The sequence below is a fragment of the Cryptomeria japonica genome, chromosome 6, assembly GCF_030272615.1.
Source record: "Cryptomeria japonica chromosome 6, Sugi_1.0, whole genome shotgun sequence".
NCBI lineage: Eukaryota > Viridiplantae > Streptophyta > Pinopsida > Cupressales > Cupressaceae > Cryptomeria > Cryptomeria japonica.
Window position 1 is genome coordinate 380,224,162 of NC_081410.1, and position 20,793 is coordinate 380,244,954.

The window sequence follows — 20,793 nt, forward strand, 5'->3', positions numbered from 1 at the left end:
GTCTCCTTCCATGCATTTAAGGTGTCCTTAATGATGATGAGGTTTGAAGAGGCCGTCCTTGTCCTTGCCTAATCTCCTTCCAACTTGGTCTTGTAGATCTGCAAAACAAACAAAAGATGGTGTCAAGCACATATGATATATTCATCCTAACATGGTATTTCTCACTTCAAACCATCAACAAGAAGGCACTAGGATCAATTTCGCTCTGGACCCTTTGGAAGGTACATGAGCGAATTAGGAGTTGTCTCAAGTTTTCTCACTTTTCAAATGAAAGCACTTTCAAATTCATAGTTCTTAGGATTGCTTGAACACTAGAATCACCTTTAAGAAGACCTTCAACACAATTTCATTAGCTAAACCCTCTCTCCTAAGGAATTTTGCTCCTGTACCCTTGGAAGGACAAGACCTATAATGAAAACTTGCTTTGGACCCTTTGGAAGGACAAGACCTATAATGAAATTTACGCTCTGGACCCTTTCCAAGGATAGGCCCTAAAATGGAATTTTCGCTCTGGACCCTTTGAGAGGTACATGAGCGAATGAGCTTCTTTACTAGTTAAATTCACTTACTACCTTCTTTTTATCATTTTAGCCTTAGATTCCAATTCTTTCATATGAAGATGTCATCATTTTGACCCTTGGGAAGGCCTAGAAGATATTTCGCTTGGGTACCTTTGGAAGGTACATGACCTTTTGAGAAAATTCACTTTGGACCCTTTAGAAGGGTCAGGAGCGAATTTGGCATTTCGCTCAATTCTTCCTTCATAGAAATTCATCTCTCAACATTTTCCTCATCAAAATCAAGTCATTTGCCTTTAAAATTACTTAGGAATGGGTTGGTTCAAAGGTTTGAGCAAGGTACAAGTTCTTTAGAAGAAGTTCGCTCTGGACCCTTTGGAAGGGTCAAGAGCGAATTTGCTCCTTTAGGCTCAATTCACACTTCTTTTCTCATAACTTTGTCTTAGACTTGAACTTTGATCCTTTTCCTCCATACTCAAGCCAATTTGCTCTCACTATTGCTCAAAATGACAACCATTCAATGACTTTGGTGAAGAATTAGGTCTCCTCTAGGATTTCGCTTTGGTACCTTTGGAAGGTACATGACCCTTTGAGAAAATTCACTCTGGACCCTTTGGAAGGTACAAGAGCGAATTTGAGCTCTAAGCCTCAAATTCTCAATTTCTTCATGTTCCAAGTGCATTTAACTTCTTCAATTCACTTTCAAATCATTAACATTCTTTCATTTACGTCATGGGGGCAAGATTTATGGTCCAAACTAGGTGCAAGGAGGGAAATCTAAGGAAATTCGCTCCTGTACCTTTGGAAGGGTTAGGAGCGAATTTGGCTTCATGGCTCAATTTTCATCATCCAATCTTGTTTGAATTCTCTCACAAGGCATAGATAGGTCAATCTTAATTCAATCAAGGCATAGGAGCAAGATTTTTGACCTAAGTTAGGTCCAAGAGATGAGATCTAAGGAAATTCGCTCTTGTCCCTTGGGAAGGGTCAGGAGTGAATTTAGCATTTTAGCTCAAATTCTTAACCTTTATCATTCAATCTTGTATCCAATTCATTCTCAAGGCATGTACACATCAATCCTCCCTCGATCACTCCATAGTAACAAATATTTTGACCCAAACAAGGAGCAAATACGTGTTTTAAGAAAATTCACTCCTGACCCTTTGGAAGGGTCCTGAGCGAATTTGGCTTTCCTAGCTCAACTTCCTGTCAACTCACCTTAAAAGGCATGGATAGGTCATTTTCTCTCTCACTCAAACCATGGGAAGAAGGTTCATGATCCAAATTGGGGGCAAGAGAAGAGTCTAAGGAAATTCACTCCTGCCCCTTTGGAAGGGTCAGGAGCGAATTTTGCAATAATGCTCAAGTTCTTGACTTTCTCTCCAAATTACCAAGTCAAAGTTTGTCCAAAGGCATACCCAAGGATGAATTCATGCCAATCTCTCTCAATTAATCATTCTAGAGTGGGATTTCATCCAAATTAGGAGGGCAAAGGAAGTTTAGGAGGAATTCGCTCCTGTACCTTTGGAAGGGTTAGGAGCGAATTTGGCCTTCTAGCTCAAATTTCTCTTCATCTTGTCAAACTTTCAAGTCTAGACTTGATCATTAGGCATTTTCTAAGGGCAAATAGGCCAATTCCATGCCAATCAAAGCCTAGAAGTAAAACGACTTCATCAAACTAAGTGGAGAAATCTTTAACTCCCTCCATTCCCTCCTTCATGATTGCACTTGATCTTTACTTCATCATCCTAATCAAGACTTAACCCCAAAACTAGGCCAAGGCCAGACCTAAAGAGGGCTTTCAAAGAGACCCTGACCTAGGCCACCCATTGGTTCATCTAAACCTAACGAGAGCATCCTATTCAAATAAGCTCTCTGGCAATTATAATGCAAAGATCAATAGCCAAGAACCTAAAAGACTAAGCCAAGAAAACCAACCCTAGAAAGCAAAATATAGGGGTCCCCATTTGCAATGGGGCAATGTGTGAATATGTCACAACAATTTCCTAGAGATCTAAAACCACTCTCAAACATCCTGCCAATATATACATGAAATATAACTTAAAGAATAAGAAATAAAAAGGCATTTTCTTATACTTAAATGTTATATTTCATGAATACATTCCAATGAAGAGAAGGAGACTGACTAGAAGAATTTTATTTTTTACATAATTTTTTACCTGTCTAGGCCTCTTTTTTTTATGCATCCGAGTTTTTTCCAAAGACTCATCGAGTTTTTGTAAAAAAACTTACCAAAAACTCAATGAGCTTTTTGCAAAAACTTAGTGAGTTTTTAGTTGAAAAATTTGCATAGCAAAAAAACTTGCAAGTTTTTAGAAGCTCGTTGAGTACTCTGTGAGCATTTCAACTATGAGTGCAATCATTAAAAAGTTAAACAAAAAGAAAAACTTCACCATCTACAAGGTAGGATTTTTTCATACACTAGTCAAAATACACAAATTTATAGTCTAGCACTTTATAGTGCTGTCAAAGCTAGTTTTCCTACTGACCTATTGGGAATTGGATAACTTGATGCAAACAAATAACTCATCTGCAGCCTAGTGAAAGAGCTAATAGGTACAATCAGAGGAATCTGAGAAGAGGGAATTATAGTCCCTAGAAAATCCAAAAGAAGAGTTTCCTTTTGTAGATTTTTTGATTCAAGAACAAGTAAAGTACCCTTGACTAATAGAGAAGGAAGAAATGAAGGGAATAACACAGCAAATACTTAATGATGTGGCTAGAGGACAATAGTAGTTGATGAATCTATTGACACAAATGTTGCAAAATGATCAAGACAATAAAGGTGAAATATACCAGCTTATATTTCTCAAATTCATATGCACAGATGAATAAAGAAAATTAAAAAACGCCAAATTTCTTGCAAATGTTCAATACCTCAAGGTATATCAATACAATATATATACATACACATATATATATATATATAATGATTTTCTTCAATAGTATTTGCCCAAATCACATCAAAAACCTTGGTTCTTACAATCCTCAAAAATAGAATTGATGAAAATCACTACAATTCTCAGATTCATACAAACCATTCAGATCATGGTCTATATTAAAGCATGATACCAGACCATAAGCATTTGCAAGTCTTCAATTATTCTAGACCTAATATAGCCCGTAATAGCCATCTCAAGGTGATGGCTTGCTCAGACTAGTAAACCGATTAAAGATACAGTGCACCTTGCAATTGGTGTATCCTACACTCTATCTCAACCTCCCACTGCATGACATTCCTCCTACGCAACTTGGGTTAGTTTCATTACCAGCGATTCTGGAAGAGCCTACATTGTAGAACCTGTCAATTACTAATGTCATAGTCCTTGAATCCCAGCAGTCATGAATCTTGCATATCGTTCCTACAAAATGCAACACTCAGAGAAGGAGGACTAGAGAGAGTGAATAAGAAGGGGTTTTTGTCCTTTCTATACCAATTACTGAGAATTTTGTCCCAGCAACAGCAGCATTCGTTTAATGCTTTTTTTAAAAATAATTCTTCGATGACTGTCCAAGACTCCCAAACCACATATTTATACCAAGCACTAGTCGGTTAAAAGATAACCACAATTTGGGCTGACTTATTACAAAATTTATTTAATTATTTACTAAGCCGACTTCCTCCTAGGTTGGCCAACAAAATATTTAATAATTTTTATTTATTAATATTTTATTCATTTATTTATTTAAAAAAAGAAAATAATAACTTGGCCGATCTGGGTCTAATCGGGGTCATTAGAATCTGCCCATCCCAAACGTTGCTTTTCGTCAAGCAACATCAAGTTTGAATCCACACCTCCCTATGTCTCCTCATTTGTATCTTCATTGGAAATGACCTTTATATAGTGTATTTGTCCCTTTCCCAAACATCTATGACCTGGTTGCCATGATTCTCTGCATGTGAAACATAATTTTTTTCTTTGCAACTCATTTTTAGACATCTCCACCACACTTGTCTTAGGTGGTATCATATTCTTTAGAGGAGGCTTCTTTGATGGCATTGGAATTGTTTGCTTGAGACTCCATTTATCTTTAGTGACTGAATCTTCAAAGTTCAAAGCCCTATTGGTGGTTTCTTGTAAGGTGCTTGGATAAAATGCTCTTACTAACCCTTTGAGGGGTTCAACCAATCCTTGTATAAAGAAGACTATAAGCCTTTTCTCTGACACATCAGAAATCATGAATGCTAGCCTCTGAAATTCTACTATGTAATCTTCCATCTTAGCTTCTTGCTTCAGTTGTGCTAACTCTCTAAAATGAGTTTTTGGATCCTTCCTATCAAACCTCTCCATCAATCTTTGGCTGAAGTCTTCCAAGGTAGTGATTGAATCACACCCTTGGGTTACCAGGCCATAGTACCACCATTCATGAGCCACTGTGCAAGGTGGAAATTTTGAAAGCCTCTTCCTCAAACATTGGATTCAATGAGAAATATGTATCTAGTTTTTGCAACCAAGCTCTTGCTGATGAGATTCCAGATCTATCAAAAACTAGGATGGTAATCTTCCCCAATCAATGTTGGATATCCTTCCTTGCTTTATACCCTTTCCTCCCGTGCCTAGTTACTTTCTTCATCTCATAATTGTCCCTGAAAGTCAGATCTGCACAGATTATAGGGCTTAAAGCAAAGCATGTATCATGAAGTCATGTTGTGTCTTACTCTAGATCAGGTTGTTCTTCCCCGTTACCTTCAACTATTTCTTTGCCAAGAAATTTAGCCCTAAATGTCAGGGTATTAATTGAAGCTCTCCCACCATTAGCTAAAGCTTTTTCACCACTAACTGAAGCTTTTTGTTGATGTGTTTTTTATGACATCATGCAACACTAAATAAAATACTAAGTATTCTATTCTCTCTTGAACAAAATCCCCTCGGATGCTAAACTATGTGATTAAATGAGATGACTCCAAGGTTCTGATAGTTAGGTCTTGACTTTATATGTGGATAGACTCAATGTGTTGATGTGATTTTGTTGGAATCACAAGGGGACTTACATTTTTACTTGAACTCTACTGAAATTTGAGATTTAATTGACTTGAAAAAAAGGCTAAGATACCAAATTCTCCCTTGCAGGGCTAGATTTGGGTCCTCATTCCTTTCGGGTTCCTAATTCTTTTCGGTTCCTCTATGGATTTCGCCCAGGTTCCTCCCAGGCGGAATCCATGGAGGAACCAGGCAGACCCAAGCCCGTGGGTTACCAAAAACGGGGCCCACGGGTCATAAAGTAACAAATTTTAATTAAAAAACACTTTTTTAAATATTTTTTTTACAATAAACCCTAATTTCACCCCTTATGGTCCATTTCAATGCATCTAAATAATCATTCAACTCATTTTTTTGCATCTTTCAATTTTTTTTCTCAACAGCCAGGTTTTGCATTTGATGTTGAATTTGAACCAATTGATGACCTTGGGCTTGGGCTGGATGCTTCAGATGAAGATGAATATTGAGATTAAATCCCATAGATGGCTTGCAATTTGAATTTTCATTGTGTCATAACATTTTGAAACTTGAATATTATCTATTTTGCAAATTATGAATATGATATTAGTTATTACATTTTGTCATTTATGATATATGAATATTTATTGGCAATTACAGAATTGTCATTTATCATTTATGTATGGGAAAGTTACATTGTATATTTCATATTTGTATGGATTGTAATTGTATCATTGTAATAATCAATAATGGCAGTGATAGACTGGTAGTTTATACTTTATATAATTATATTTTATAATTTTGATGTTTGAACATATATATAATATATGTATATATATTAAATTAATATATATATATATATATACATGTGTGTGTGTATAGACGTACCTGAACCCGTACCCAAGAAATGTTTTTTGTCGAATCCGTGAATCTATACCCATACCCGTACCCGAATCGGTAACTTAGAAAAAAGGTAAAAGAAACAAGGGTTTAGAAAGATTATGCTACCCCTAAGATCAATGATGACGATGAATGTTACTTGGATAGACAAATTCCCTCAAATCGAATCTTTCTTCGCCAAGATGACAACTACACAAGATTGATGCAATCTTCTAAGGAAATGTAAGATTTTCACAGTGCAAATACATCACTCAAATACCAAATGCTGGTGCAACTTGAACAAGTATCCACAATCGAACTTAGCACAATAATAAGGCTCGGGCTAACTTTACACTATGACTTACAATCAGCAAACCACAAAAAGTATGAACCAAGGAATTCATCATAATATCTTCATAAGCATCCACCATAATCAATGAATTCTATCTAAGTTTGAGAAGTAACAAGAAACCATGCAACATGAATAAACAACATAAAGATCCACCATAACTTCAAAGAAATCAAGTATTTATTTATGCAAGCCTTGGCAACAATTTTTGGTTTCATCCTCCTCCTCTACTTCTAATTCCTAATTGCTTCTACTATCTAATTACTAACTATTAACTATTAATTACTTCTACTATTAACTATTAATCTTTACAAATGAGGAGTTTGAGCCTTTTATAGACTTCTCTTAATAAATGATTGACCAGGATCAAATCCAAATCAAAGGGCAAGATTACAAGATAAAACCCTAATTAGGGTTAGTTACAACTAACATTGCATTGCATTTAATATTTGACCAGTGATTTGATTACATTTTAGGAGACATGTCCCTCCTTGAAAGTTGACCACTGAGTGATGAGGTTAGGTACATTGAACTTTGTGCCTCCACATGTGGTAGTTATCCTCCTCGTTGGATGAGTCAAGTACATTGAAATTGGACCCTTTGACTTGGAATGATGCAATTGGATTGATGACTAAGTGCCACCTCAACTTGCTCATCCTGTAAATGATCACCTTGAATGTATGGATCTTGTCCCTAGCATTCCATCTTCATGATGCGTCCCACTTGTCTTTGACTTGAACTCCTCCATGCCCTGATAAACTTGATGTTTGTAAAGATATTGTTGTCACAAAAGTTTGCACCCTTGCTAAGCTATCAACTTAGCAACCTCGTGAAACAAGGAAACAACCCCAAAGTGTGGGACCTTGCGTGATGGGGTTGAATCTCTGGAGAAGGCCAGCTTCCTTCTCAATCCAAGTGTAGGTGTTGAACCAACTCAACACTCCAAATTCTACTTCTAAACCTATCCTAACAACTTGTAGAGGAAAAGGGAAGAAGGAAATGCTAAAAAGAAAGGAGGTGATGGCACCAAGATAAGAGATGTTTCTCTCCCCACCTAGAAATGACACAAAGAATCAATCGAAATACCCAAGAGCTGCACAAACTTCAGTTGCATGAATGACCCCAAACGCATGTGTGGAGGTTAGAATTTGTTGAATGTCAAAAGGGATAAGGTTTCCCACAAATCACACTCAAAAACAAGTTAACACGGCATATACTTAAAAAGCGACAAAAACATGCACTTACAATGAAGGTAAGAAAAGATACACAACATGCATAAGTTGAAGGAAGGCGAGAATGATAATTTCAATTCATTCTAAGGCCAATGGCCAAACTTACAGTTGCAGAAATGCAAGAAATATACAAGTTTTCAAGAGAAGTGAAAGAGCAAAGAATACCTCAAGCCAGCAGGGAGAGAACCCTTTACAATGAGGCCTAACAGCCTAAATATAGGAAACTGGTCGCAGAGGAGAGATCAATGGTCAAAGAGAGGAAGCCTTTACCTTGGCATGCACAGAGGAATGTCAGTCAGGGAAGGCAGGGAGGTGCATAGACCTGACATGGTGTGTATGCAAGGAACCTGGCCATACCCTGACAAGGCAATTCCAAGAAGAAAAGTACTTCTAGAAGGTGGATTGTCTGGCATTCCAAAGTCAAAGCATGGAATTCCGACATGAAGGCCATCAAGCAACCATAAATAAGCATGGCCCTAGACTCCATTTGATGGCAATCTTGCAAAAATCATTAAATGCGCCCCTGTAGCTCCATGAATGAAAGTAGACAAGTCGCAAGAATTGGTGGAGCATTAAGAGCCTTGAGTGTTGATCACGCCATCTAGAAGTGTAGATGTCACTGGAGGTCAGACGTTCGTCCTTGCTGCAGGGGGAGAGTAAACAGGAACCCCGAAATTTCGAGATTCCAGGTTCAAGGAAGGGAAAAGGGCTTGAGAATTGGGAATTTTGAGATTTCGGGATTCTGGGTTCAAGGAAGGGAAAAGGGCTTGAGAATTGGGAATTTCGGGATTCCGGGATCAAGGAAGGGAAAAGGGCTTGAGAACTGGGAATTTCAGGATTCTGGGTTCAAGGAAGGCAAAAGGGCTTGAGAATTGGGAATTTCGAGATTCTGGGATTCCGGGTTCAAGGAAGGGAAAAGAGCTTGAGAACTTTTGCCTCATGACAAGACAATACTTAACATTTCATGATTCCATTGGTTCTTTCCTTGATCAACTGGGGCAGAGTTGGTACATGGAGCATATCTTTGATCGGTTCTCATTGATGGACCAAGGATGTCATAAAATGACAACAATTACCTCTATCTTGATGAGTTTCATCCTTAAGGCCTCCTTGAATTGACAAGCTCCCTCATATATTGATGCCACACTATGGAGCAGTTCTTGAATTCCTCTATGTTATGAAGTCCTTTATTCCACGCTCCTTGGATCACTTGATCTCTCACTCAAGTTGTGAAGTCTTTCCTTGCTATCCACTTGCAAACCTTGTGAGGTCCTTTCCAAGTTTGTTGCCTTTTCTTCAACCTTCACTTATACATCAAACCTGAAAAGCAAACACATTTTGAATCAAAACATTATAGAACGTATGAAAGTAACATTAATAATTCACAAATCATGCCTCTCACAACCCCTCTCAAATCTGGAAATGATCACTTTAGGTCTAAGAATGTTAACACAGGTCTGGAAATGCATGACATCAGGCTTGATTCATTCCTTCCAAATCTGATTTTCTGCACTTAAACCAGCACTCCTGGAAATTTGACTCCTCTTAGGTCTGCTTTGAAAATCAGGATCAGATCTGCACAATTTGCATTAAATCTGCCTTGAAGAAAATCGATTTTGAATTGAATGATTATCTTGCTCTCCTTTGATCTTCCTTTATAGTTTGGTGAATTATCTCCAATAAGGTCGGCTTATATGTCTTTTAAAATCATGCATTTTGATTTCCCTCCAGCTGACTTGTAATTGAAACATCAACAGGTGTGATTTCATTTTGTTTATTTTGTTTGAATTTTGAATAATCATGAATGGAAATTTGCACCTCATAGGGATTAATTCATTGCAACTTATGATTGATCCACACATAGGTTTGCACCTCTTGGAGGTAAGTCGGATTTCATAAAGATAAATTTGTTTTAAATTGTCATTACCTTGGTGGAAAATCGACATGTATAGGACAATTCAGTCCTTATGAAATTCGTTTAGCATTTTGATTTCCTTCACCACACAAGAAGTGGAAACCTGATCCTTGTAAGGACTCGCAAGTCCTTATGAGTTTCACATTACCTTTGCATATTTAATTCCAAGTGGAAAATCAATGGGAGTAAGGACAACATTAGTCCTTATGGAATTTATTGTTTCTTTGCAAACCTATTTCCTTGGTGGAGATCCGATTGGCAATAGGGATAAAATCAGTCCCTACTTTTTGTTCAATTCTTGCAAGGTATTTTCTCTAGTGGTGGTTCAACCTCTATAGGGACAATTAGTCCCTACTTTTGTCCTTACTTTTGATGTAACACCCCTTAGGAAAGTTGATCTTTATGCTCTAAGTGGAAAATTTGATCTGTATAAGGACTTTTGTTCCTTACTTTTGTCCCAACTTTTGATGTAATGCCACTTAGGAAAGTTGATCTTTGTGGGGAGGGTGGAAAAGCGACCCTCATAGGAACAAGATCCCTATTTTTTCTCTTAAACTTGTTTCAAAATCCTTTCATCTCCCACTTGAAGAGGAAATTCGATTTCAATAGGGACAAAATTGATCTTTGATTTAATTGCTTAGTGGAAATTCGATTTTCATAGGAACTTAATGGAAAGTTCAACATCAATTTCTTCAATTCAAACCCTCGGGAATGGAAAATTGATCTCCATAGGGATTTCTCACCTGTCATCACAAAAATTTGCATTATCTTGCAACCATTTTCATCATTTTCGCTCAAATCCAAAGGAAGAGTAGAAATTTGATTTCCATGAGGACAAATCAAACTTTTTGCATCCTTGACATTGTTGACCTCATAAACCCTAAGACCTATTTACACTTGCAAAGGTTAATGACTAAAGAAACTACTGCCAAGCCAAGCAAACTAACAAAATGACTACCCTAAAAAGCAAAAAGTGGGGGTCCCCATTTGCAATGGGGCAATGTGTGAAAACGTCACAACACTTTTCTTGCACCCGAACTGCTGCGTTCAGCATCATTCTGAATGGGCCTATCAGCAATTAGTTTATGGCTCATTCCTCTTAATACTCAAACCATCTCCCTCATGGCATCCCGCATGCCGGTATTAATCTCTCTAATTTCCCTAATGAAGTCCTGGGGATTTGCCTCTTCCCCATCACCCATTGCCTTCTTTTCCCCTTGATTGTATCTTTGGTCCATGTCAGTCATCAATCCACAGGCTGGCAGAAAAGTGGCTTTGATACCACTGAAATATACCAGCTTATAATTCCCAAATTCATATGCACGGATAAATAACAGAAAAATAGAAAACTCCAGATTTCTTGCAAATGTTCAATACATGATGAAAATCATTACAATACTCAGATTCATACAAACAATTCAGATCATGCTCTTTATTAAAGCATGATATCAGATCATAAGCATTTACAAGTCTTCAAATATTCCAGACCTGGTATAGCCCATAATAGCCTTCTCAAGATGATGGCTTGCTCAGACTAGTAAAGCGATTAAAGATACACTGTGCCTTGGAAGTTGTGCATCCCACACTCTATCTCAACCTTGCACTGCATGACATACCTCCTACGCAGCTCAGGTCAGTTTGATTACTAGCTATTTTGGAAGTGTCGGCCTGCCCTGTAGAACCCATCAATAACTGATGTTACAGTCCTTGAATCCCAACAATCATGAACCTTTGCATATCGTTCCTACAAAATGCAGCGCTTAGAGCAGGAGGACTGGGGAGAGTGAATAGGAAGGGGTTTTCATCCCTTCTATACCAGTTACTGAGATTTCTATCCCAGCAACAGCAGCATTCATTTAATGCTTTTTTCAAAATAATTCTTCAATGATTGTCCAAGTCTCCCAAACCACATATTTATACCAAGAACTAGTCGGTTAAAAGATAACCACAATACGGGCCGACTTATTACAAAATTTATTTAATTATTTACTAAGCCAACTTTCTCCTAGGTCTGCCAACAAAATATTTAGTAATTTCATTTATTTATTTATTTTAATAAAAGAAAATAATTACCTGGCTGACTTGGATCTACCTGGGGTCATTACAAATGGGGAAATAACTCCAAAAATAATAGATCTAACAATGCCACTAGAACAGTTGTTGGATTAATTGCTAGACCCTTCATGCCCAGGTTTCCAAGCAAAGAAGAAATTCTGGAAGGTAATGGAGGACAACAAAATGATGGATAAGGTTACTTAGATTATTTGCATGAGTACCGGTCATTAGGAGATGAGTTTCATGCTGCTATGTCTTTGACTGATTTTTTCCAATTGAAATTTAGGAATAATCTTAGAAGGGCCAGGGATACACCCAATCAAGACTTGCAATAGACGTTGGGCAAGTTGTCCATACTTGCATTTGATGGTTCTAACTTCTAACAAATGCACAACATGTTAATGGATCTAGAAATGAGATACATATTTCTCACTAAACCACATGTTTGAAAACAATGCAATAAAATATGCTACATTTCATCTAGAAGGGGATGCCCATGAGTGGTGGTTTCATGTGATGGTGACACAAGGATATATTGACATAAACTCTTATGCAAAGTTCAACCAAGGACTCTTTGACAGGTTTGATAAGAAGGATCCAAAATTGCATTTCAAGGAGCTTGCACAACTGAAATAGTATGGATTAGTTGATAATTATGTGTCCCATTTTCAAAGGCTTTTGGTTATGGTTCCTAACTAAGTCACCAGGTTCGAATTTGAATTCGAAGTTCAACAGCTTTGAAATTCGAATGAAGTTCGATGCGGAAAAAATTCGAAATGTATAAAATTCGAATTAAATTCGCCATATGTAATTTTTTAAAATTTTTAATAAATATATTAAACAACATTATAAAAAATAAACATTATAAAGTATAAACTATTCATTAACCTAAAAAAAATTAAATAAACAACATTATTAAATAATAAACCTAAAAAAATATTAAATAAACAACATTATAAATTTATAAACATTAAATAAACAACATTATAAACAATTAAACATTATAAATATATAATAAACCTAAAAAAATATTAAATAAACAACATTATTAAATAAATAATAATAAAATTTATAATAAACATTATTAAATTGTTTATAAAAATATTAAACCTAAAAAAAATTTTAAAAATATAAAAATATATAATATAAAATTACAAACTATTAATATAAAATTATAAATTTTTAAACATTATAAACATTATAAATAAATAATAAACCTAAAAAAAGTTAATTATAATGTTGTTTAATTAATAAACCTAAAATATAAAAAAATAAAAACAGAGAAGCCGAAGCCTACCTATGCAGCAATGGTTGTCGTGTGCAGGTCAACCGTGGGCGACGTCGGGTCGGGGTAGCACTGGTCGTGGCTCGTGGTTGCAATTCCGTCCGTGGCGGGTAGCAATGGTCGTCGCTGCAACTCTGTCTGTGGCAACTGGAACTAGTGTGTGGCGTCTGTGACTCCAACTTTGTCCATGGCCGTCGTATTTATAAAACAAACCCGACGAAACCCTAAAACACGCAAAAAAACGCTTTTCACCAGCCCTAATTTTTTATTCGAATTTATTCGAATTTAATCGAATTTTTAGGGAATGTTTGAAGTTCGGCGAATTTCGAACTTCAAGGTTCAAATTCGGCCGAACCTGGTGACTTAGGTTCCTAATGTATAAGAGAGGAGGCTTACTGTTTTCTTTTATTGAGGGGTTGACTAAACCACTCAGAAGTTGGGTGAAGGCTTTTGACCCACCACCTTTACAAAATGCTATAAAAGGGCAAGAAATATGTAATTTTCCACTCCTAAAAATACTAAACAATCTAAGTCATTTCCACCAAAGAAAGATAACAAACCTTTTCAAAAGAAATGGCCTAAGAAGACAATGGATGATGAAACAAAGAATAAGCTGCAAAGAAAGAAATTGTGTTTTTCGTGTAAAGAACCATGGGAACCATGTCACATGTGCCTTGGAAGAGGCAAGGTTCACTACATTAAAGTCATCTCTTATAATGAAGAAGAAAAAAAGGAAGCTAGTTCAGGGAGTGAATAGGAAGAAGACACCAAACTAGAAGACCACCATGTTGGAGGAGTTTCAGGATGAACTTTTACCACTCTAATAGGTACACCTGGGTACAATCCATTTCAGATTAGAGGAGTATTGCAAAGTCAAAGGATAGCCTAGTTGCAAAGGTCTTCCCACACACTACATGGTATAGCACAAGACTGATTTAGCTCTAGATTCCCTCTTCTAAATAGCCCTTTGTACCACAAATCTGTTTCGGAGATTGAATTTTGGTGCCAAATTCAATAGCTAGTTGATTAAAGTAAGATCAAACCTAGCTCTTCTCCATGCAGCTGCTTGATAGTCCTTGTGCCAAAAAAAGATGGCACATGGTACCTCTCCATTGACTATCACGTGATTAAAAAGATCACAAAGAAAAAGTGGTATCCCCTGCTAGGCATCAACAACCTCTTGGATCAACTCCCTGATGAGCAATCCTTCACTAAGATCAGCCCCAAGTCAAGATATCACCAAGTACCAATTCATTTTGAAGATATTTTGATAACAACATTCAAAATCAATGAAGGACTATACAAATGGAGGGTTATGTGTAATGTCCCCTTCTCATTGATGCCCTTTCAGTGGTCCATTAGCCTATTCCTAAGACCCGTAAGCTAGGTGGAATGAAGAATGAGGGTCTAGCATTGATGAAACGAGGACTTACTATTTTTAGTAAGTCAGGGAATGGCCATTCTGATGTTACTGTACTACTGAGCTCTCCATGTTTTGCCTCTGGATGCGATGATCATGCTTTTCTGAGCATTAGTTCGTGACTTGCTATTTTAAGTAAGTGGCAGTGTGGCACAATTCTATTTTTGGCAGTCGACAGGGTTCTGATTCTGCAGCAGTTTTGGTGGTCGTTCTAACTCAGTTTCATCCTAGCAGTGTTAATAATCAGTACTAGAGTCATATGCAAAATAATTGAATATTAATTCCTTATCCTAAGGTTTAATATTTAATTAATCTGATTATTGACGACTGATTTATTAAAAATTGGGATTAATGCCTATTTTTCCTAAGTCCTTGGCGAATTTCATGTTATTAAAGACATATCGAAATATTGAGAAAGATATTATATTTTTTTATAACTTATCTCTAATATTCGCCAAAAGGTAACGTGGGTCCTTGCCTTTGGCGTGAGAGTTGACTTGTGGGAAATGGCGCCACTCTTGGGGTCCACATGTAGTGGAGCGAAATGCAAATGAAAAGCGTGGAAATTGAAGGAAATGGCATTTGGGTTTGAGGTGTGTGGAGTTATAAATATGAGACTTGGGCTCCCATTTCCACATCTTTGAAAATTGCATCGTTATGCTGCCGGTTTGGCTACTGAAAATCTGAGCTTCGAAGTTGGCTTCCTAGTTGAGTCTCAGTTTCGTACTTGCAATATAGTACCTAGTTGTGTCCTTGTGTTCCCATTGCTGATTGGTGAATGAGTTGCAGATTATGGAGTGTTCGATGTTGGATTTGAGTGTTTTTGGTTGCTGGTCGCGGGACTGCTGAAAGTGAATTTTGCTCACACCTCTTAACCAGGCGACTCCATCATTCTGGGTACCGGCTCATCCTTCCTTCCTAGCCATGGCGATACAATGTGTGAGTTTTTAGCTATTTTAAATGAGCAATGATTTTATTAGATAAAATCGAACTTCCCAGGTATAGCGTGGGTTTTTGCATTTGCCTTGGGATGCGTGCCAAATGAATAGTGGTCTGTTTGAGTTGTAATTTGGTTGGGATGTTGTTGTTAGAGTTATATTGGGGGATTGGGATTGATTTCATGTGATTTGGGTGAAAAATGAGGGAGTTATGAATATTTTGATGTTTCCATAGGATGCTGAATTGTAATTTCAGCCTGCAGATCAATGTAACAGAAAATTATAGTCTTGTTGTAGAAATCTGCAATTATTCTTCTCATCTCATCTCAATATTGTAAGGTTGTTTCAGTAGTACTGATCATCCCTTCTTTTTGCTTTCATTTGTAATTCCCACTGCATAAGTGGAAGAGGCTGGCTTGCCGCCTTCTAAGTTTTGTAATTCAGTTTTTGTACTCAGTCCTCCCGCTGAATAAGTGGTCGAGTGATAAGTTCAATACAATGGTCCTCCCGCTGAAATATGCGGTAGAGTGATAGCTTAATGTAATGTCCTCCCACTGAAATATGCGGTATAGTGATTGAATTTCAGTTCTTGTCTTTTTTCCTTGGTCGGTTTACCGCCAAGAGTTTGGTTTCTATCCTGCTGGATAAGCAGAAGGGGCTAGCTTGCCGCCCAAGCATTATAATTTCAGTTTGATTATTGTTGCTAACGATCCCTGGAACACCGTATGCTCTCACCCTCCCAGTCTGGGCTCTCGGTGAACAAAAGGTGGAAGGGTTCCCTTTCAGTAGTTTGGATTATTCCTCTAACCTTAATGGGTTATTTGTTGTGGATGAATTGTCATTGGCCTAAAAAACAAAAAAAGTTACTGGGATATTACATTATGCCTTTCAACCTAACCAATGCATGAGCAACATTGATGCACCTAAAGAATAACATCCGATGACCCTTCCCCAACTTCTTTGTCATTGTCTATGTAGACAATTATATTCATCTTCAACAAGACTTGGGAGGAGCATGTTTCATGCATCCTAGACACTTTGCACCAACACATGTTGTATGGTAATTTCAGTAAGTGTACGTTTGGCACAACACAAATCCCATATCTGGGCTAAATCATTGATCATGCAAGCATCCATATAGACCCTAAGAAAATCAAGGTGATTTGAGACTGGCCAACTCCATGCAACATCACTGAATTGTGCAACCTTCTCAGACTTGCTTACTTCAACCGTAGATTTGTTGTCAGATTCTCACACATTGCTTGGTCACTCAATTAAATCATGCATGCCAAGACAGCATTCATCCGGACACCTTGGCAGCAATGCACCTTAGAGGAGCTCAAGCACTTCCACTGTGTAGTGCATATTCCAGCAATGCCTAATATTGCACACCCCTTTGAAATTCATAACAATGCATCTAACTATGCTCTTAGTGTGATACTCAAACAAAATGTGCATTTGGTTGCATATCAGTCAAAAACTTTTGACAACATGGCTCGATTCTACTCCAACTATGAGAAAGAATTATACGTCATTGTTCAAGCTATCAAGTAGTGACATCACTACATTTTAGGTAAGGAGACTACCATTCATTCAGATCATAAGCCACTTCAGTTTTTGGACATGTTGAGCAAGTAGATGAAGTCAATGACATATTTGCAGTAGTTTCAGCTGCTGATAAAGATTAAGAAGGGAAGAGACAGACAATAAGGAAGCAAATCACCTCAGCCTATCACCAATTCAAGCATTCATCATAGTAGTGGACTCACACAGCCCCAAATCCTTGAATTGGGAAAATCTCAACTGAGCAAACTTAGACTTCACTCAAAACTACACGTGCTTGTGCAAGACAAACAAGTTGGCAAATTCTACTTGTCTAACAGGCTTCTCTAGGTGCTCGAGCATCTCTATGTTCCAAAAGGTACACCTTGCCAACAACTCACCTAGGAGGCACACTACACCAAAACAGATGGACATTTCAGCACTATCAGAACACTGCTAGTGCTACAACAACATTTCTATTGAACTCATATCCACGTAGACATTAAGCACCATATCCATCCTGCATTCCTTGTTGCATTGCCTAGCCCATGAATAGGAAACTCGGGCTCTACACATCTTTAACAGTACCACAAAGGCCATGGGAATCTATCAGCATGGATTTAATGAAGTTTCAATTGCCTCTGGAGATTCAAGATTATTGCAGGAGAGAGATTTGAGCATAAAGAGCTTGAAATTTCATAAAAAGAATCTGATTTGCACTGTACTACAAGTTAATAATTTTTTTCAGCATATAATCACAGTGTGAAATTTTTCCACAGTTGGAAAAGCAAGTCTTTGATTATCCAATTCCACTATTGAAGCTATCAGATCAAGAAACCAAACTGAAAAAAAAAAGTGGGTTAATGACTCTGTCAACTAGTTTTCTTTTTCCTAGGTACATTTCCTTCGTATCTATACCCCTAAACCTATTTTTTGGAAGGAAATTTGCAATGGGTTTATGTATTGAGGGAAATTTGGAAACTATTTATGATGTCCCCAGATTCAATAAATTTAGGCAACCGAGCAAAACTTCAATAATTTCTGTAAAACTCAACCTCACAAAAAGGAGAAAATCAATGGACTGTTCCTTGCAAATATATTGATTTTCATATTTGGTGTTTTTCAGGAATTATATTGCTAATCAACAAAATATGTTAATACTTTAAATGAAATAAATTTGTTGTTAGTGCTTAGAATTTCCAAACCAATCAAATTCATTCTATATATATAAAAGACTTCGAGTACTTCAATCAAATAAATAAAATATTTATCCTTGGGAATCAACTCTTTCGCTCCTTAAGTTTAACTTTACATCAAATCGTTCAGTCTTCCAGATGATAGAAGCGGATGCTGGTTCATTTTCTGTTCTGAGTCTACTGACTATAGTCTAGTTCTCTATTAGTGCCCTCCTCCGGTTTTGTTGTTCTTTTTGACAAGGGATTTTCACTTCACAAGATTACCATTTTCACATGATTTTTCTATATACTGAATTGTTACTTATTTGGGTTTACAGGAAAGTACTTAAACATCTACCCAATTCTTCAGTTTTATCTTTCAATAACAGTACAATAGTTTTATCCAAGATTACTTTTTCACATGATTTTTCTATATACTGAATTGTTACTTATTTGGGTTTAGAGGAAAGTACTTAAACGTCTACCCAATTCTTCAGTTTCATCTTCCAATAACAGTACAATGTCCTAACATACTCACTTCAAACTAGGGTAAAAGGGAGGTGATTTTTCTGACCTGGAGCCATGTTCCAGCAGCTGCCAAAGATGAAAAAAAACCAGAGAAGAGCAGTGCATCTCTTCCATTGAAAGCCCCAGGGGTAAGAATACCATTCTGCATGGTGTGGGTGACATGAGAACCCACTAAAAGGGCTCCGGAGAATTCAAGTACCGCAGCCGTTACCACAGCCTGTCTAAGTGTGAGTGCTCCCGAACCCACTGATGTGCCCATGGCATTGGCCACATCATTGGCACCAATGTTCCATGCCATGTAAAACCCACATAGCAATATCAAGTATGAAAGGAGCTTGAATTTCAGAGGATTGGCTGCTGTCACAGGTTGCATACAAACAGGAAAAAACAAAGCAATCAAGACTATTCCTCCTGTAATACCGTAGGCCGTTTCAGGTGATATATTGAAGGCTTCTGCCATTCCCTGCAATAGTCCATTCTTGGCACCTTCATTATCATTATTCTCAGACCCCTGCTCATGAAGGATTTCATCTTTTACATTTTCATCTATGTTATCTCCTTCAGCAAATGAAGACAGTGTTGCTCTCAGATTCTTGTGCCCATTTAATATGGGTAAAAGGTAAAATGGTGTAATGCTTGTTTTGTTTCTGTTTAAACAAGATGAGTTGCTATTTCCTTTTGAATGTGAAAGACTTATTTCATATCCAGCAAACGCCATTTGGGATTTCCCATTGGGTTTCACAATACCCAGTGGATTATAAGAATTAATTGGTAGGGATCTAACAGCAGCAGTTGCTTTCCCTGGGCAATAATGTACAAATGTGAGCATATTCTTTCGCCCTTTTAGTTGTAAGTTCCAAGCCAACCTTGTCATCTGTAGCTCAATTTTTGAAGTCACAGGCAATAATATTATTGCTCCTCTACAATTATATACAGAGAAGACTAAATGGGTTTCACGAAATGTATTGATTCAGGATAACGTTCATTTTACAAATAAGAATCTCATTACCTAGTACCTTAGAATTGGAAGAATTTATGGGAACCACTTAAATGAATGTTGGGAAGTTGGGATATTCATGGTTGAAAGGAAGGGCAGGCCTTACAGCAGCCAGTTAAAAAATAATATACAAGGAGAATGTGAGCCGGTGGATGATATTTCTCTGAAATACTAGTGGTTCCTCGTTATTCTTTGTGGATAACATCCTCCTGTACACATGCCATCTTATATTTGTGAAATAACCATATTTTGAACTGGTATGTGACGTAATTGTGAAGAGCAAATAGCGATGAAAGGTGATACATGGATATAGTCCCTTGGGTGGGGGCCAGGGGGAACCTCAATGAATATCCACGATTTAGTTATCCGATAATTTAGATAATACATCAATTCTTAATACCTGCCAGTTGACATCCATACATGATAAAGTAGATGGATAGGAGGTTAGCATTTTTGGAATTGCAATTGTCAGTATGTAAGATGTAGTTGTGCGATGTGTTTGCCTATTAAATTTAGGCTTGTTTTTTATTGGGATAGTCTGATCATGTTTGCATGGTTACAATTTTGTTTTCTATTTGTCGTATATTTATAAATCTATCTGTCAATATAGATATTTATTTTTGGATCGTATAATGTTAATAAATATTTTTAGAGATTTGTTTTAAGAGGGTTGAAATATAAAACTTAAAATTAACTTCAAGTCAAATCCAAAAGAAGTTGATACAAAATGTAGTGTAGTATTTGTTAATGATTGATGCAATGCTTGAATATTGCTACTCGATAATCTTCTTGATATGATCCGCTATGATTTCCAATCTCTTGAATGCTTAACTATTGTCATGGGGCTTTTTTCTCAAGTATAGATTTTCAATTCAAATGTTTTGATACACAAACAAATGAGTGGTAGTCAATTTAGGTGAAAGGGTTAGCTTAGAATAAATAGAAAAGCTATTTGAATTAAGGGGACCAAATCATAAACATAATTTTGTTTAGAGGATA

General features: G+C 37.0%; 1 protein-coding gene across 1 annotated transcript in view; it reads right to left on the bottom strand.

Annotated features, from left to right (window-relative positions):
• LOC131067386 (inorganic phosphate transporter 2-1, chloroplastic) overlaps positions 1-20,033 on the bottom strand; it is a 64,496-nt gene extending 44,463 nt beyond the window's left edge. The window contains exon 1 of the mRNA XM_058002364.2: positions 18,844-20,033. Within this exon, the coding sequence (XP_057858347.1) occupies positions 18,844-19,671 (828 nt within the window). The 5' untranslated portion in view covers positions 19,672-20,033. The remainder of the gene's footprint in view (positions 1-18,843) is intronic.
• Positions 20,034-20,793: the final 760 nt, after the last annotated feature.